This window comes from Podarcis muralis, chromosome 11 (genome assembly GCF_964188315.1).
Source record: "Podarcis muralis chromosome 11, rPodMur119.hap1.1, whole genome shotgun sequence".
In the NCBI taxonomy this organism is placed as follows: domain Eukaryota; kingdom Metazoa; phylum Chordata; class Lepidosauria; order Squamata; family Lacertidae; genus Podarcis; species Podarcis muralis.
In genome coordinates, this window is record NC_135665.1 from 27862729 (window position 1) to 27882935 (window position 20207).

Consider the following 20207-nt stretch of genomic DNA (forward strand, 5'->3'; position numbering starts at 1 on the left):
TACAATGCAGGAGAGTTCTACAATGCCTAGCATGCAACACATTTAAAACACAAATCTTCCTTATGAGACACACAGCAGCTCAGAGAGGTGAGACTGCTCTTCTTTCAAGCAAGGGTGAAACTCATGCAGGCATCCAGGCATCTTGCAAGAGAAACCTAGATTAAGAAATCATCTCATCGCATCTGCATTTGATAACAATATGACAAACTATTAAAATTATGATAAACAGAAACACTGTAATGTTATTGTCAGTGTTGGATTCTGTGGCAACTGATTGAAGTTTCTCTGCCTTCAACAATGGGCTATCATTTTAAGAATAATCTTGGGTCTCTCATCACATTCCTTTCTATATTGCAAAAGGAAAAGGGATACTGCAAGCATGAAAAATGGTCATGTCACGCTAATTTTAGTAGCTGATCTGACATACGTTTGCACCAAAACAATACAGCAAATCATGATCTCATTCACTAGAGATGCATATGATTGATTGCAACAACTCGACCTACAAGCAACATAATACTGTATTAGAGGAATCTGATGACAAGTCTAATAATTATAACCTCTACACCTTTTTTGTATAAAAATACTTTACTTGAACCCCTTGGATAGTTAATCTCATGGCTGTGGGCTCAAGCCCCATGTTGGGTGAAATATTTCTGCATTGCAGGGAGTTGGGTTAGCTGGATGACCTTCCAACTCTTCCATTCTATGACTTTCAATAGGTCACAAGTTTTATTTTACCGCAGAGTGTTTTGCAATGCTTAAGTTGTTGCAGTAAATCATATGCATCTCTATTTTGTTGCTTTATTTTTATTCTGTTTTTACATAAACCACATTTTGGATTGTGATTATATTAAGCAGTCTAAAAATTATAAACAAAAAACTTATGTTCTGACTACTCAGTCCAGCTGCCAGACTCTGGCCAGTAACTAGATGGGCTACTGATTGCTGAACTGGCCCCATACAAGTACCACTTTTGTCCATTTAAAAAAATCTTAAAGCTTCCTAAACCCCAAGTAATTCATGTAACGTGTGAAATTTCAGTCTTTCCAAGCTTAAACTGCAAATTCAAGTGTCCATTTAAATTTCAAGAACCTAATATCAGAAACACAATGAAAGGGATTTAGACCTTCCAGCTTCTCCATATTAACCCTAGCCACCCAAACATCAGCCCAACATACCTGTGGCAACTGAGGACTCTGCCTGCCAATCAGCGTCCACTGACCATCTCTAACTCTATATCCACTTACTACTTTTCCTGAAATATAAAATTATAAGGGTATAAGTATCACATGTTTAGCAAGATAATTATTTTTTCCCCCAGATTGTTAGTTATGCTACTTCCATTTCATCAAATAAATTCAAAGATTGTATAAAAAGTTGGTTTGCTGGTTGTGTTTTTAAACAATTAAAAACTTTAAGATGCTTGAGTGCTTTATGTTATTTATCACCCAAACATATGTCAGACATGGGCCACTCTACCAAGGGGTTTAGTTCGGCCTGCCAGACCATTTCCCCCCAAAGCACACCCAGCTTTCAAACTGCTGAAAACATAGCTGACATCATGTGATGTGGTGCGACACACATTTATTCATAATGTATGTTAACAATGCTCTTTCCTTTGGAAAAAAATTGCTTTTGTCTATATATAAATGGACATCATGAAGGGGTGTGTGTGTGTGTGTGTGTGTGTGTGTGTATATGAATGAATGACAAGGATTAAATTAAGGCATGAGCCTCACTTTATAACTGTTTTTAAGAAGGTGCTCAACAACTGTCCAACTCAATTCTCTCAAAGAAGCACAAAATCTTGCAAAAACAGTTGATACTATTCTTAATGGCTGGCTTTGAGCTCACATTAGTTTCTTAAAATCTGCTTTGAGTGTGCTGTTTTCCTCTGCCCCAAATTCTCAGTTTATTCCCCCCCCCAAAAAAAACCCCCAATCACCTTTAAATCACATGCCTTTAGGCCAAGGATGGGGAATTTACAACCTTTCAGTCTTGGTTGAACTACAGCTCTCATCATTCCTGACCACTGGGCATACAGACTGGATGCCAGTTGGAGAGCAGCAACACATTTCAACAGCCACATTTCCCAACCTTGCCTTAGCCACTTTATGCGTTGTATAAGCTTGGAACTGGATGTATAAAACATGCTTATACAAGGCTTTTCTGTTGTTCTTCAGATTTAAATTGATTGACAAGTTTTGACACTATGTAATTCAATTCAGACATTATGAGTTAATATGGATTACAGCAAACCCAGATTGAAAAGACAATTATCAATAAATGAAAAGGCTTACCTAAATGATGCGTGTGTACTCTGTAGGCAAACACGTGCATTGGATACATTTTATAACTGCAAGCAATATCTGCATTAACCGCTGTCATAAGAGATAAATAAGGAAATCAGGGGAAAGGGCATGTACATACTGAAGTTGAAGCAGCTAGTTGGAACTATTGTTGCAATTAAAAACTCAAACCACTAATTAGAAGTACATCAATGTGAAATGTAGTGTGCGAAATTACTGACTCTACTCATTCATCTAAAAATTAGTATGGGCATATAGTCTTTCACTGACACATTGCTCTTAAGAACTGTTCTACTGGGACAATGTTGTGTGTGCATCAATTCATATACATGGTACAGCTGTTTCCTTATATACGAAACATGTGGCAGATTCCCATGTGTACTGGAGTACACAGGGAAATCTGAGTGGGGCACAACAGATCATTTCAAACAAATATTTTGTGGCAAACACACATAAGAAAACACCAAACAAGTGTTCCCCAACAATTTTATGAGAAAATTCTTAATTAGATAACGGTCTAACACTGGGATCACGAAAGACCACAATGGCTGCATTACATGAATGAGCCTGAGGCTTGTGTTCACCTCTCTTCTCCTTAGGTGTGTCCATGATGAAATCAGAAGCTTTCACTTCTGGTTTTAGCTAACAGTAGAATTCAGAAAGGCGTAGTCTTAAACTTATTTCATTACTTGGTTTATGAACCAGCTCATTTCAATAATAAAACTCAGCAAAGACTAAGCAGAGTTTTGGGTTCAGATATAACATTGAACTGTGGTCCATTAAAAGAAGCAAAGCTTCCAACCTCCTACTCATACCTACAAGGGTGTGTGGCAGGGGAAGAGAGAGAATGCTACCCAAGGCCCATCCACATCAACAATAGAGCATAGTTTTCAAATTCCCAAGTGTAAGTGGAATTTGGATACTAATCTAAGAGTAGTTGGAAAAAAAGATGTTCCAAGCTGTTATTCATTTGCTATATTAAAATGCTGATGATGTTTCAGTAATAATTAAAGATGCATGTTACGCCATTTTGGAACAGCTTTACCACATGCACAAACACACACATACAAAAAGTATTCAAGCAAAAACTTCTATCAGCAATATACATTCCAGGACACATTAAATTCAGAAACAAAAATAGAAATATATATTTATCTAAATATTGAAACATGCAGTTCCTCTATATATACACACTTCATTTCAAACTTTGGAAAAAGTAGACTTACTACTACTGGTTTAAAAGGAGTTTGTGCTTAATAAAAAATCAAAAGAAATGCTTTTAAAATTTATTAGTCTAAAAGAAATGATATCTGTTTTCCTAAATTGTACTGCTGGTGTGTCTAATAATAAAATATGCTTATAATTTGCTACATATTGAAATGGATATACAAGTTACATTACTACTTCCAGTATTAATCAAAGGTTTTATAACACATTTCCTATGAATTTCTATCCTACAGTGAAAGTGTTGCACATATTAGTGGGAGGAGGGAGTTGTTGTAATCACCTTTCTCCCCTGGTGGTATAACAGTATCCATGGACATCATAAGATACATGCCAGCAATCATAGGCTGCCTTTAAAAAAGAAAGTGGGGTGGGAAGGAGAGAGAAATTCAAATCAAATACATTCAATCACTTATTATATGGCTCCTTCTAAAATAAAATAGCTGAACTGAAACAGCACTTTTCGAATTCAAATACAAATACACACACACACACACCCCATGCAGATTAGTAGGATACTACATATTTATCCATTGTACGGAGACTTATACAGAGCTTTTCTTACAATCATGCATAATATAAATTTTGTTAAATAAAAAAAAATGTTACACTGAGACAGTGGTTTTCATACAGTGTGCCATGACATCTTGGGGTGCCTTGAATGATAGGGACGTTGTGTGCAACACTGTCCCTCTTCCCATTCCTCCCTCCTCTGATGCCCTCTCACATCTCTGGCCCCCAAAGGCTTCTGTGGCTGTTTGTTGCAGCAGCCCTGGCTACAAGCTCCCTAGGTGAATGGTCTCTCTGGGGCTGGCCAGCAGGTGCTGGTTGCCAGGAGCTGTGGTGGCCTTGGAGTAAGCAAGAAAGTAGGAGAGGGAGCCCAGCCAGTCCACCAGCCTGTTGGGAGTGGATGGACAAGTAGGAGTCCTGGAAGGTCGGGGCAGCGGCACAGAGACTAGGGGTGGCAGCGACTGCTGCCTGGAGGACTCCCAAGGGGAGGGAGGAGGAAAGGAGGCTGAGGGAATACTCCACAAGGGAGGGTGTTCAAAAAGGGGTGAGGGGCTGCTGGCTCTGCAGGCAAGGGGTGGCATAACTAGGCTTCTGACCCCACAGGGGAGCCACAGAAAGAATGTAGTTGGTCAACGGAGCTGTAGACTCAAAAAGGTTGAAAACCTCTGCACTAAGAGATGTTGCACAGAAAAACAGACATAGTTACTCCTGTTTCTCCTTTAGTGTGCAAAGTGTGGATCTCCAAAACTTTGAAAGGGTTAAGATGCAACATTTCTGATGCTGATTGGGCACATCCCCAACAACTGAAAAGCTTATCTTTTAAAAAATATTTTAAATATGACCACACATTTATAATCTGTTTCAGCCCCAAGCCTCTTTCTCAGTACCTATCTATGTGGAGGGCTGCTTCATGGATTTTTCTGGGGGGTGGAGAAAGAAATCTCGAAAAGGCACTAGTGAGAGGGCTCAGTGCATACCAGAGGGAAAGGTTTCAGCTGATTCTTCACCAAAGCTATTGCAGTTCCACCCTTGGTTGAATGCATGATTCAGGTCAGAGTGATCCTTTCAGTAGCTGAAGTAATCAGTTGGGCAAAGGAGATGTGATGAGCACATTAAAGGTTCATATGATGTGAAATTTAGTGGGGGGAAGGAAAGGGGAAGCAAGCTAACTTTCAACTTCAAAGAAATTGGGATCTGAGGAATGGAATAAACAACACCAGTATGAAGTTGGGTTTGTCAAGGGAAAAACAGAGATGGATAGATCCAAACTTTTAAAAATCAAATATGAAGAGGGAAAAAGGAGTGATATACAAGACTTTCTGAAAATATTCTGGGCAGCTACACATTATATAGGAAACATTTGATTTACCAAGACATGAAAGTCAACTAGTTGTTTATCTCACTTAGTCCAACTTGCCTTTTCTCAATTTTAAGAATCAAATATATTCTGAAGTAAATGTGAAGATGTTAATTAGTCTCTTTAAACACACACACACACACACACACACACACACACACACTCAAACCCTTAACAATATGCTTCAGCATACACCAGGGTCAACATAAGGTTTTGTTCTTCTCATAAATTTTCTGACAAAGTTCACATTGATCTCTTCAAAAGAAGATTTTAGGGGGGCAGGGAACCGACATGAAAGATGTTGGAAATATACTTACTTTTGATTAGTCAGATGTAAAGTTACACCAGAACAGTCTTTGTGTTTATCTGCACAAAACATATAAATGGATGTTAAGTAGAAGCATTGGCATTTTTCCGGTTAATACATGAGTGTGATTATTAAATGCTTTCTGCATAACATTTTCTTATTAGACAAGCTATACACATAACAAAGTCACTCTGCTGTGCCGGTGACACATTTGCATCAAATTCTCTTTCAGTGTTGAAATAAAATGAAGAATGCATGTTATATACTGTACTACAGAAGCTTGAAAGTTGGTAATTATATTTTGAAAACCAAATAGGATTATTATTTTTCGTGCTGAAAATCAAGTAATATATTTTAAGCAGGGAGGCAAAACATTAGAAGACATATTTCTTCCTGGTGCAAAATATTTTTATTGCCACAAACGCCTATATCCAATGCAGTGCTAAGCTAAAGTATATTTGTTCTGCTGGCAAAAATGTTTTGCATCAGCTGGAACACTGTTGCGCAAGAGAGCACTTAAGTTGGTTGCTGGTAACTTTGATCTGCTGAGCAAACAGGTTTCTGCTAGCACAACAGTTGCAATGGATTCCTCTGCAACATTAAAACTCACCTGTCTGCTAGTGCAAAAGTCATTGCAACTGGCAGGCAAAGAACACTGGATACAGCCCATAGTGTCTATGTTAGACATTCAAAGCATCCAACAACAAATGTTGAACATTTTTCTTTTGTATGCAAAACTTCTTGTTTTTGGATGTTTGGATGTATAACAGGTCAGTAGTTTTCTGCTAAACAAATAAAGTATCTAGCCCAATGGTTCCAAGTTTGCTAAGTACTGTGGACCCCCTGTTTTTTAATTTCCTTTCTCCTTTCATATTGAATGCTGAAAGATGTTTCACCCAACACTGGGAGAGTTGCGAGGTGAGTTGAGGGAAAGTACAGGGAAACAAATCAGGAGGGAAGATGAATCACTAAGGAGTTTCATTCACTACAGAGATATGTGGAAAAGCAGTGCTCTTAAAAAAAACCACACAAAAAAAAGTTGAGAACTTTACAATCTCGTTGTTCCTCAAATAATCTTGTGGACTGATTTCATTTTACACCCAGTCAGAGATGTCACACCAACGGTTTGCAATCTGTGGAAGGTAACAAGTAATTGTTTCCCCACTATTATTTTAGCTGTGTTTCTATTTTATTTTATTTGTAAGCAACCTGGAGTCCCTGTCAAGGAAAAAGATGGGGCATAGTCATCATCATCAACAGCAGCAGCAGCAGCAGCAGCAGCAGCAGCAGCAACAACAACGTCCAATTCCAATCAACCATGGATGGTGGTCACCAGAAGCAGCAAACGTCACTAGTCAGAGAAGAAGCTTTAGACTGAAGAAGACTTGCATGGCACTTCCTCAGAGTCAACATTTTTGAAACTCACTATTGTATATTTCAGCTATTTGTTTTTGATGTGTCCTTTAGGATATTAGGGCTTTTATGAAATCCACACCCAACCAAACAGGAGGATTTTTCTAAAAACGGGTATACATGCAAAGGAAAAAAGAAAAAATCCTGAAGACGTGTTGCACATATTTTTATGTTAAATGAAATGCAAACTTGTGTTTATATACATAGCAGAATTACTGAGAACTAACAAATATGGCAAAGTTGAAGCTGAATGCAGAAAATATTTGCTTGAACAACTTCTGTTTCAACCCATTTGGGGCAGACTCATTTCGCTCAAAATAGGGTCAAGCAGTTTCTACTTTATTCAAAGTCATTAGACTACTATGCTGTAGCACTCAGGGCAAGTCGGCTAGTACGGCTGCCTTTATATCTGGAGTTACTAAAATGCACTCTATGAATAAGCTAGACATCACAAGCAAAAACCCAAGGAAAATTGTGCTCTCTCTAAACTCACACATCATTGTGAACTTCAGAAAATTTGCTTGCTGTGCTAAAGCAAAAGCAAAATCTGGGCTAGGCTTCAGCCTTGCATGTGAGATCAACTGCCATGTCTTTCATTTTTGCGAACACCACGGTTGTCCCTGTGTTAAATATTTATGATGTATCAACAAGAATTCCCTTTCACACTGGCAGAATCTCCCAACATAAGGGCCTACTTTCCATCACTTTAGACATCCACTTCCCAAAATGGTCATGTCTAACGAGCTCTCTACTCAGCAGGTTTGATAAGCTGGAAGAAATGGGATCATAACATTTGCTTTTTTTGGCAAGTGCTGCATCAGCTAAGCAGATTGCGAAGACACAATGCAATCCTTACATCCCATCTTAAAAATCATCTTCCCTATTTGCCACTCAGCCTAGAATAATTCCTTTGATTTTGCATTTCAGCTAGAGAGCAAGTACACATTGCTCCAGGACAAATAAATTATTAGCTTCCATTTGCCCTGTGGCAATGAGAGGAAAATGCATTCATCCCACCTCAGAAGGAGGTTTCTTTCAAAGCTGATTTTCTATGCAGAGCTTCCAACAGAGATCAAACAAGAAGCTGTGCTTACTAGTGTGGTTTAATAGCACTTCTGGATTGCAGAGTGTATATAGCAAAATCCACTGTGATATGCATATCAGCTTCTAATTCTTTGATCAGTGAGAAAAATAAATGGTAACTGCCACTCAGAAGATACATTAAAAGGTTTACGAAGTTGAAATACCCTAAGATAAGGCTTATTGTTCCAGGAGTGTAGTTCAAAAATATGGAAGCATGAAACACAAAGTTTCCACTTTTGCCTAGTTTGTAAAATAGTACAAATGAAAATTACTATAAATTTGTCCAGTGTTAAGAAATATAATCAAATAATTTTGAAACTAGGGAATATGATTGCTATGACTGAAATGCAGTGCAAGTACTTGCATAAATTCTCTTAAATATATTTTACAACTATGAAAATGAAAGCTGGCTAGATAAAAAATTAATCTTAAACTTTGCATTCCACTACATGAAATGCTATGCAAAAACCATGTGTAGAAAAAAGGATGACTGTAAAGCCATGAATGTAACTAGAAAATAGAAACTACCAATTTAATATGGTCAAAAGATATCCTTATACAAAAGAACATATTCTTTTTTGCAGCTTAATTTTTTTTAAGCATTGGAACCAATGTAAGTTATATTAAAAAGACTGATGAACACAAAATAATTTGTTATGCATCAGGAATTTAAATTTTGTCAGATTTCTAGAAAATAGTGTAATTGATGCTGGGTAGGGATATTGCTAAATAGAGCAATAAGGATAACTCCATGAAGACAGCTTGCTGAAATCACTTGCCAGGGGATACTCCCCCCCCCCTTTAACTGTTTGTGCATTTGGGGCAGTTCAAGAATAAAGCAATGCATATCCTCCAAACTGGAATTATTATGTTGATTATGGTGGAAGGAAGAAATCTTATGTACTGTAAATGGTATGTAATGCACAAGGTTCACAGACTTTGCAGCAAAGAATAATGGGCCAAGAAACAAAATGTTAAAAGATTATGCTGTAGCCATGCCAGTGCAAACTTGGCCTTTAGACAGAAGCTTGATGGGGAGAGGGAAATCTACCAAGCTCTATTACAGTGCAATTTAACTTCCTTTTGATGGGGGCATCCACTGGCCAGCAACAGGGCTTGGTAGGTTGCTGTCATTATCAGACAGGGGGCCTTGGAATTCCTAAACCGGAAACCATTTTTCCTTGTTAAAAATTAAAAGGTCAGAACACAAGATAAATCACTAATGAAATGAGTACAAACGGCATGGTGTCATACCTATGAGTTTTACATTAATAAACTGCTGGGAATTTTAATGCACAATATATGCCAACTCAAGAAACAGCTTCTGCACACTCAAAGAGATGCTGCCATTGACCTACTGGGAACCATGCATACTACCTTCCATAACAGTAAGTTCAGAGAAGGAGGAGGTAGTGACAAAGATGTTTACACTATTTGAATTTCCTGATTACATAGTCAGAAATACCACCAATTTCAAATCAGATGACCTCCAAATTATTTAAAATACAGGAGGGTCTGCATTAGAACACATTTAAGCTGCCACTGTTATTGTAACCTGTCTCAATAACTAGCCATTTTCTCACTTTAGTTTTATTTATTTTTTACAGGGGGTGGGGGGTCGAGCTACTCAACAACCCCTTCCTGCCCCATTCTAACTGCTTAGACCTTCTGCTTTCCACCCCATGCAACTGTTGCAACCAAGCAGGATGACCCATCAGCCTGGGAGGAGTAAGGTGACCAGATTTGGCAACTGGCCTGGGGATCAATCCATTTCCTTACCAAGTCTGACTTCATCCTAATTGGCAGCAGCGGACAATCTCCAGGCAGTAGGTGCCTTCCTCCACTCCGTGCTAATACTGCTCCTGCAGTAAAAGCTGGCCTCACCTGGGCCAGCTTTATCATCTTAAGTTGGCAGGGCCAACAGCAAATTCCCATGCCAGCTGGTGGGGAGGGGACGTGGGGCAAGGGGTCCCAGGGCTGGTAGTCAGTGCAGCCAGTGGAGCAGGGTGGCTGCTGCTGCTGCAGTCTGTTCTGGATGACCCTCTATAGCTTACCTGGGCTTCCCTTCATCATCCTATAGTTGGCAGTACCATCTGTCTGCAGCCACGAGAATATGGCAGCATTCAGTGCAAATATATAAATATACATAAGCCCGCAACTTACATGCATTTGACTTGTGCACAGCTTTACACACTTGGCAAAAAAAAAACTAATTAAAAAGGGGGTGGAAGGAACAGGCATCCAAGAAAAAATACTTTGGCAATCCCAATGCACCCAATGTGTTTGGACTATATATGATTTTGGCTTAAGGCGTGATCCCCGGAACATAGACATCACGTAAGTTGCAGGCTTATTATAGTATAGCTATTACACATATCATCACATTAACATATCCAAAGACCATACATACCTTTGAATGCACTAACATCTCCATAATGCACTTGGAGTACAAAATATTTGCTGCCTTCTTCTCCTCCCACTTTGAATCCAACACCTTAACACGAAACAAAAAGCAACAAGTGGAAATTCAATAAATTGTATGCTTGTGTATTTTCAATAGTCTAGTAAAATAATAACAGTGGGTAATAGTTAACTTAAATTGAAATCCCACAATGTTCATATTAACAACTGAAGTTGACAAATTATTATCCTTGATAACTTTAAAACAGAGAGAGCACAAGTAACGTTTTTCACATGTATTCTGCTAGGGGAATCATTCCTCAAGTACCCTTCAAGGGATATATAACACTGGAACTGAGAGTTATGCATTCATTCTGGCTATGAAAAGCTAGAAGAGCAAATAGAAGCAGACAGACCAGATATCTCAAGTTTTATGTCTTTTCTTTTTCTTTTTTTACAACAGTGGCCTAGTTCACTGTTGGTGGGAATATGGAACACAGAACTTTACTTGGTGTAATACAAGATAAAAGAATCATCTTGACAGAATCCTGCTGCAAACCAAATAGATTTCACCAACAATCCATCATTCACAAACCATAAAAGTTTCCTCCGTAATAAGAAGGCAGCAGACAAGTTTGCTGTGGAATTACATTTGTTCAGTTCCATATTAAAAAGCCCGGGAAGCTACCAAAATACGCACAGCCTTTTGCAGTAGTTCACCCAGAGGAACAACACCATTCTTCCCAAGGAAAGTAATAATAACCATGAGTAGAGACATACAGAGCATTGCACTTAAGTCACTACAAGTTAACACACACACACACATTTACGCACACAAAGAGACACAAAGAAAACATTTTATGTCCATCCTTACTACCATATGCTCATTTGGAATGTCATAGTGTGAAAGATCTCATACCTTTTGGTAGTCTTGTTGGTGGTGCATTTCTTGCCCAAGCATACAAAATATTAGATGTGTCCGTGCATGTTCCTCCATCACAGTCCCTGAAACAAACACACAGCGGGAAGTTTTTTTATTTTGGCTTGAGCATCTCTCTCATTTTAGGAACATTAAGCAGTTAACATTATTCTCCACCACAAACACTACATTCAGGCTGAGAATGTCCTTTGTAATCATGCTTCTCAATGTGTTTTTAACTCCTCTTCTAAAATTTACACTACCTTTTGAGCCTGCTCCCTCCAGCATTTTACCAGCACTCATCTCTTTGGCAGTCAATATTTTACTTATTGCATTTACATCCATGGAACTTAAGGCGGTGTACATGGTCCCATTTTATCTTCACTATCTAAGGTAGGTTAGCCTGAGAGTTTGTATCCAGCCCAATATTATCCAGGGAGCTTTATGGAATTGGAATCTAGATCTCCTTGGCCCTAGCAGGATATTCCAACCACTATGCCATGCTAGCTTACAGGCAAGCACACAGAATCTTCACACATAGCTCTCTCTGTGTGTGCAACCTGCTGCTGTTTGATTAAGGGCTTAGGCAGCACAGTCCAATACTGGTGTTAAAAATGGAATGTAAACGAGCCACTATCCTGGCTCCTGCCGAACACGCACAGACAGAGGCTCATACTTGTACATAAAGAAAAGTTATTTAACAGTATAGGGTCAGCAGCAGACACAGCACTCAGAAGTCACAATTCAGATGTTCAAGCAATGAAGATGCACCAACAAGTTTCCCCGCACCTCCCACCAGCTTTTAAAGACAAGGCATGGAGTGCTCAATCACAATATTCCCTTGCCTTACAGGAATACCAAGATTGCAAGCATGCACTCCATGAGTATGTGAGCTTCCACCTGTGAAGGTGGCATTTGATTTTAGGTGACAAGGCTACACTCTTCTGTTCAGTCGCTGCCACCTCTGTTTCAGCCTCCTCCTCAGCTGATCAAAGCCCTTCCCAACCTGTATTGAGGCTCTCTGCTCTTCAGGAAGGTTGGAGGGGAGAGCTAGGAACCCTGATCCCCTTCCAAAGGGACTGAAGCTGGGGTGGAAAGGGGAGATCCTTCCTTCTCCAACTCTGGTTCCCACCATTCAGTCCCGTCCTCCTCCTGAGTCCTAGTCTACCGCCCCATGTCGAATGACAACAATGCTGAGGGCTCATGGCAGCCAGTTAAGGAAGGTTGCTATGTTCAGAAGCTCCCATACAAATGAGCATCTACTGTGGGTGGAATAGTTTCTCGGGCAGCTGAATGTTAAACTCTGCTGCAAACATGAAATTCCCTGGCTTAGAATTTTGTCATCCTGAAATTTTGTGCCCATCCACGGGGACTCAAGAACCATTACAGTGGTTTTTGCACAGAAAATGGTCCTGGGAGCTTGTGTCTTAATTTAGATTACACCCACAATTAATTCACCCGCAGAAGAAAAGAAACAAAGAAAAACCCTTAGAGACCCTGTATTTTGACTTGAAGACTATGCAAGATTTATTATAATATGATTTATGTTCCTATATTCAAGTATAATTCTTAATATTTTAACTAATCCCCACATGATGAAATATCTATCATTCCATGTGACATTTGCATGAATTATTCTCTTCTTCATATATACCATGGCATGATGAGCGTGGTTGAAGATCTATTTTTGATACCACAAGAATTTAGCCCTTAGAATCACAAGGTTAATTAGACTGAACATTGCTTCTTCCCACTAGAAAAAGCTTGGCATTTCCCCTTGGGCTGACCATATAGAAGATAACCTTGATTTTATCTCTTTTGAGAAAGTAATAAATACATTCTTAGTTAGTGGGGGAAAGAGACTTAACTTTTTCAGCTATGTCAGTAGCTGCTTCCAATATATTTATAGTGAAGTTGTTTGGAAAGAAATTTCCAAAATGAGTTACAATGCTATGCCTCCAAAGAATGAAAGCAATTAACTTCTGTTCTAGCAATTCAATTTTTAAAATAAAAAACCTATCCACACGCAACATAGGAAGCGATTTTATACCAAGTCAAATCATTGGTTTATCAGGTTTAGTATTATCTAAATCACAGTTAACCAACCAAACTGAATAATCACCATAGGATAAACCATGTTGTCATCAGAAGTATTTTGAACCCTACATAATGCTGCCAGTCACAGTGGGCTCACTTATACCATGCCCTGCCTGCCGAAAAAGCTTTAGGGGAAAAGGCACTGTCGCAAGCTCAAATTGATCAGTTGGGGAGTGGGGAGGAGAAGAGAATTAGAACTACCTGTACAAAAAGCTTGTAACAGAGTGCTGTGCAAAGTTTCTGGTGGAGAGGTAAATCAAGATAGACTACTGGACTGACATGGGGCTGCCTTTGAAAATCATCCAGAAACTTCAATTAGTGAAAAAAGCAGCAGCAACTGTTTTAAACAGAGTGAGATTTTTTTGGGGAAGCACATCACCCCGCTACTATTTCAGCTTCAATAGCTGCTGGTGCATTTCTGGTCCCAATCTGAAGTGTTTTCCATTGCAACATATATCACTCACCTTGGTTTTCATGTCAAAAGAAAGGAGTGATATAAAGGCAAGAAAATAAATAAATACTTCAAAGACATTGGAAGACCTATAAGCCTTAGGACCAGTGTAAAAGGGCCATTTCCTCCCATAGGTTGTGCCCTGCTACTACTCCTCCCTCAGAAGTGGCTGAAATGCAGAAGTAGAATTTTCTTTGATATAGGGTGTCAAATAAAAATCAATTCAACATTGACATTTGTATGCAATTTCCCCCATACACATTTTTACAAATCATTTTTCTTGTGGTTTTTACTAATAGATATATTATATGCATACTTTACATTAGTATATGCATTTTTGTAATCATTATATGGCTGGAGAACTGCATTGCAAAATTCACAGATGTGTTAATTTTGAAAAATGGCTATGTTTCTCCCTCTCTCCCTCTCTGTGTGTGTGTGTGTGTGTGTGTGTGTGTGAATGAGAAAGTGTGAATTAGGTAGAGTTGCATTTAAATGAGATTTAGTAATCACAGTCATTCATCAAATGTGTTTTTATTTTTTCCACATAGGTAGAATGTCTAGGAGAACTACTATAGCAGCTTTTTCACACTTTTTCTTAGGAACATTCACAAAACACTAAAAAAGAAGCAGCACATTTTGGATCTCAATTTAATAGCAACAGACCTCCACAGATAAAATGGAAGGAGAAAACCTATCTGCAGTTTCAAGGAAATGTTGAAGATGCAACTTTCCTACTGTCATTTACAATATGGAATGGAGTTATTCATTAATAAAATGCAGTTATTTCCTGGTCCCCACACTGCTCCAGTCATGTTTGGGTGAAGGAATCACATTAGATAAATAGATCAGCTGGAAAGCTCATCTCAGAGCTACTGTCCCATGGTACAGTAGACACGGACACAGTTATGTTCACCGTTCATTCAAATGCTTTTGGAAAGTTTTGGGATCCAGCCACGTGGAAGAATCAACTTTGACACTTCAGTAGTGTATGAAACAGACTTTAGTCTTTACAATCAGAGAGATTAAAGCTGTAACCCTGATTCAATTTACCTGGGAGCAAGTCTCATTGATTTCAACAGGGCTTACTACTGAGTAGACATGGCTAGGATTGTGCAAGTCTCTCCTTTTGTTTAGAGCAGATGCTTTCAAACTGTGAAGCAGACCAATCTTTGTATTCTGGGACTGAACAAAACGAATCTGGGTAATTTCATAGTAGTTTCCAGAGTGCTACCAGTAGTTGCTAGCATGGCTATAAATGTCTCGTGTCCACTGGGGCACAAGAGTACACTATGTGAGAAGGGAGAACTTGGCATAACCTTGGTGTAGTAGAAAACACATGGAGTGTGAAGGCAAAAGATAGGGCAGGGAAAGAGGTGGGGTGATTGCAACTGGCAAAAACTAATAGTAATTGTGAAGCCCATGAACGTCACAGTTTTCTACTGTGAATTAACAATGCAGCCTGTTCACTCCTGCTTCACCTCCTCCTTTTCTGCAAGCAGGTAAAAAGAAACCAGGATGTCTGAATTTAGCTTGGCTTCCCATGATGTGCAAACCTGGCATCCTGGTTGGTTGCTCCCAGCAAACCAGGTTCATAAGCCAGGGTTAGAAGTTAGTTTGAGAGCACAAACCAGGATGCTGGGTTTATATGCCACCATCCTAGATAACTTGCTCACAGATGTGGGCTGTGCACACAAGGATTCTTCTTACAATAAGCCAGGAATCCAAGCTTTCCATGATGTGCAAATCATACAACCTCTATGCTGCAAATAAACCTACATGGAGGAAATAAACCTGTGAAACGGACAAAGCAAAAATCAAGGCTATGCGTAAACTTACTGGTAAACTGGTAAACTTACCTATCCAAGGTAAGTTTACCAATTACAAAATAGTAGGATTGTGTAAGATTGTGTAAGAATATTTAAATGAGCACATGGACTCCAGTATAAAATTCAATTAAACATGAACTATTTTTCAGTAATAGATGAACAGAACACCTTTCCGATTTCATAACTCTTTGGGGCCAAGTTAGCATTTCTGGTTACTTGTTTTATAGACTGTCCTTTTCAAATATTAATGACCCAATCAAAATTTAAAAGGTATTTCAGAGCTGCTTCTGATTTATTAATAGCAACATCTTATTGATGAGTATGAAGACGTAGAAATTTGCAACTTGCTTCCCATTATGAAGCACTGAGGTTACAGTTTTTATTGGGGGCTACAACCTTTCATCAGTTTGAACAGTAAATCAATCAACTAAGTTTTAGTGAATGAATCCATAGGGGAAAGTTTAAAATGTGTGAGGACAAATCGCAATCAACATCAGCTTTACTATGGCTGTTTTTACTCTAGTGTACTACAGTAATATGTGTGGGGGTGGAAAGGAGGATCCAAATGGGCATCTCTCCTAGCAAAGAGTGGTAGGCTTGCTTTTTTAATTATAAATTTTCATGTTTCCTTCAATTTATCAGAGAAGTCACAGATCAACTAGGCCTGCTTTGATACATCTATTGATTAAAATCTGCAACCCAAATTGCAGAAACGACAGAATGAACGTTTTTGAAAACACCATACCCACCATGCATTCATCAAGCCTTCTACACCCCCTCCCAACCATACGTCTGACACAGGTAGCAAATGAAGCCAATGCCATGAAAACAACCCTGTGCTCCTTACCAGGAATCTTCATCTGAAGATGGATTGTTGCATCCAAAGAGCAGCATATGATGGACAGTGTCCATGCTAGCATGAGGTTTGAAGTCAACTGAAAGACAAAAGTGATACTTAAGTATGTCTTTTTCTCAGTACATTTTATGGTTCTACATTAAGTTGCAAGAGGACACTTATTTGCTCTCTTTCATTCATACAACAGCAAATGGAGATACACTGTGGGCTGCTGTGCTCATTATAACGACACAGCAGGAATAGAAATAAAAAATCGCAGCAAGGATGAAGTGCTAATATCTCAAGTTGTGTTTCAGCTCTCTCAATTTTACTTCTAAAACAGGCAAATATGCCTTATTGGCCATGATACTTTTTTAAAAAAAATTGGTTTAAGTTTTTCTTATGCTTTTGTTACACACTAATTAAGATGTACATTTTAAAGAAATCATTATTGTTTTTCGTTGCGGGTAAAATATACAACTATGATAACATACCAGAATACCCTACTCAAGTTCCTCCTCTCCAAACATTCACTGCTCCAAGAGATGGCAGTACTCATATGCAATTTTCATACAAAAGTAACTTTTCAGTAATGAGGCAAAAAGATCATTATATCAAAATAATATTTCAAAGGCAAAAAGGAAGCTAATAAGTCTAATAATTATTCCAAATTCTAAATGGAAGTATATTGGGATTGAGGGGATTAACATCATTTTCTTTCTCTCTGTGTGTGTTTTATAAAAGCAAACAAAATTTTAATGAACTTATTGATTTTAGAAACACCATGTAAGGCTCTAAGTTTGTGTGCAAGCATTTCCTTATAGGCAATGTACCAAACATTTTGATAAGAAAAAGTAATTGAAATAACATGCATATCCTTCCATTGTTTGGGGATTGTGAAGTATGCTGCCATTAATAAATGTCCAATTAAGGCCTTTTTGGGGGATCTCCACTTACATCTTTATTCTGATATAAAAAGAAATTTAGGAGATAGAGTTGTGAGGTCCTGTCCAGGGACTGTTTAATAATTTTCTGGATCTTACTAAACAATGAAGTCCAAAAATGTAGATTAATATGTACATTTAACCAATAATTAAATATAAAAGGGGAAGAAGAAATACACAAAGACATTTTAACAACTACTGTAAACAACATAACTCCAAGGAGCATGGTTTTTAGTTTCTACTGTAGATGAAACTCAAGTCTCACAGATGATTCTGCCACCAAAAAAAGAGAAGAAAGAAGAAGGGAGGAGTACATTTGAAGGTGGTAAACAAGAGTAGCTTTATCAATAGTTTTACTTTTCAGTGACAGAGAGCATTTTAAGTTTCTTTAACTAGGAAGCAGCAGGGCAGATTCTTGAGGTGTATCATTTTAATTCTAATGGCACAGTAGGAGCAGGACCACAGGAGATCTGGTACTTTACAATTGCGCCCCCGGTTTTGCATTTTGAAGTTTAGCAGAACAAAGGAATATTCCAGGGGTGGGGGGGGAAGAAAAGAGATGAATACATTAATAAGGTAGACTCAATTCTACAATGACAGCTGGAGTTTTACAATCCACTGAAGATGCTACAAAATCATTTTCCAATTGCTCTCACTAACTGTGATGTTTACTGACAGCACTATAAGGCCAAAAGACTTCAAAGGGTGGCAAAGAATGTTAAATATTAAAATGTATTTCATCCACAAGAGAAATTATATATTAGCATTATGTGCAAGGACAATGTTGAGCCACTCCTGTCATAAGCTCCCTCAACTTTAGATTAGTCCATTACAGGGGTACATTTGTATTCCCATTGCCTTTTAAAAGACCATCTTCCAAACAGTATAATTTGATGGAATATTTTAATGCAAGTCAGATTTTCGGGATGACTGGGGGGCTGCCAGTGGGGGTGGGGAGATAGGCAAGGGAAGTCCCACGGTGCAAGTGAAACTCTCACACACCACTGGATATCACTCTATATGTATTTATTTATCAGTGTTCTACGTATCTCCCAATGTAGTGAAATATAATGTGACTAATTCAGGGTCCCCTTCTACAGTTTGTTTTTAAAAAACCCTCCCTTCATCCCACCCACTCCCCTTAAACTACAGCCAAACTTACTCACTATTCTAGAAACCACTATGCTGGTAAAATTTGTTGAAATTTCATATGCATTTTCTAGCTACTAGGAAAGGAAGCATTGTAAAATTGTGGAAGGGTGGGGTGGAGGAGCTGGAAATTTGGTTTCATATCTGTAAGGGTTCCAAGGGGTTGCTCGAGAACAAGCAGGCAAATACCTCCCTGCTCGGCTGTGAAGCCTTGCTTTTGATGCAAATAAACTTTATCTGTCCAGAGCGCCACTCTCCCGTGGCTGGCTCATTCACTGGCAGAATCTGTGAGTGGGCGGGGCTTTAACTTTCCCCAGCGAAGTAATTTCTTGACACCCAGTCTGTCCTCCGAACCCTGCAGCTCCTCTCCACTGGAGGTGTGGTTACTCTCCCCCGCAGAGGAGGAGCTGCTTTCCACGATCTTTGGGGGCTCTCTGTAATCCATCCGGCTTTTCCTCTCTCCCTCCTGAACCGATGGCAGTTCCCTGACAATATCTTACAGAATAATTGAATTGTACAGCTGTAGAGCTGGAAGGGATCCCGAGGGTCATCTAGTCCAACCCCTTGCAGTGCAGGACCCTCTACTAAAACATCCATGACAGATGGCCATCCAACTCTGCTTAACAACTTCCAATGAAGGAGAGTCCACCACCTTCCTAGGGAGTCCATTCCACAAATGAACAGCTCTTACCATCAGAAAGTTCTTCCTGATGTTTAGATGGAATCTCCTTTCTTGCAACTAAATGCTACAATGCATTTTTGCTTTGCCATTAAGATTGGCAAATCTTAAGGCTCACAGTACATTAATAGTTTAGTTATTTGTACACAGGATAAAAATGGGACTCTCTCTCTCTTTCTCTTTCTCTCTCTCTCTCAGTGCAGTAGTAAAAAAGCTTGTATACTTCCATCGATAAGGCAAATTCTTTCCAACTATTGTTCATTTATTTGAGTCCTATTTTTCTGCAAATCACACATTGCAGATCAGGCAACTTGAATCATTTTCACATGTTACAAAATTGACCATATATCATTAGCCACCAAAGGCATAAATGTATAAACACTTACTAACTTAGATGGGTTTTCCTCAAAAGGTAGTATCACCAAGCAATAAAGATTTCTATTGTAACAATCCTGCAGCTATGGAGTCAAGTAAAGCAATAAAAATGCAATATATCATCAAATTATTTCCATCCACTTTTCAGATTATAATAGGGCCTATCTTGTTTGTATGAAACTGTTTGACAAATGGTGGCTTACCATCAGTCAGTAAGGGGGGGAAACCACATTTATTTACTTGTTGGCCATATGCGTGGAAAATAAGGGAAGGAGAATGACAGATAAATTTCCTGGCTGAGTGGCTTGCTGTCAGACACAATT

At 38.8% G+C, this 20207-nt stretch overlaps 1 protein-coding gene across 7 annotated transcripts in view; it reads right to left on the minus strand.

Annotated features, from left to right (window-relative positions):
• The window catches only part of PAM (peptidylglycine alpha-amidating monooxygenase), a 121050-nt gene that overhangs the window by 45397 nt on the left and 55446 nt on the right, over positions 1 to 20207 (minus strand). For 6 of the 7 annotated variants that reach the window (XM_028749435.2, XM_028749434.2, XM_028749431.2 and 3 more), the window contains exons 5-11: positions 16750 to 16837; positions 11526 to 11611; positions 10617 to 10700; positions 5721 to 5769; positions 3820 to 3887; positions 2304 to 2384; positions 1182 to 1258 (exon numbers count right to left, since the gene is read on the minus strand). In XM_028749435.2, the coding sequence (XP_028605268.1) occupies positions 1182 to 1258; positions 2304 to 2384; positions 3820 to 3887; positions 5721 to 5769; positions 10617 to 10700; positions 11526 to 11611; positions 16750 to 16837 (533 nt within the window). Of the gene's footprint in view, positions 1 to 1181; positions 1259 to 2303; positions 2385 to 3819; positions 3888 to 5720; positions 5770 to 10616; positions 10701 to 11525; positions 11612 to 16749; positions 16838 to 19895; positions 19958 to 20207 lie in introns of those variants that run through there. The other variant, XM_028749433.2, reaches the window with a different exon arrangement.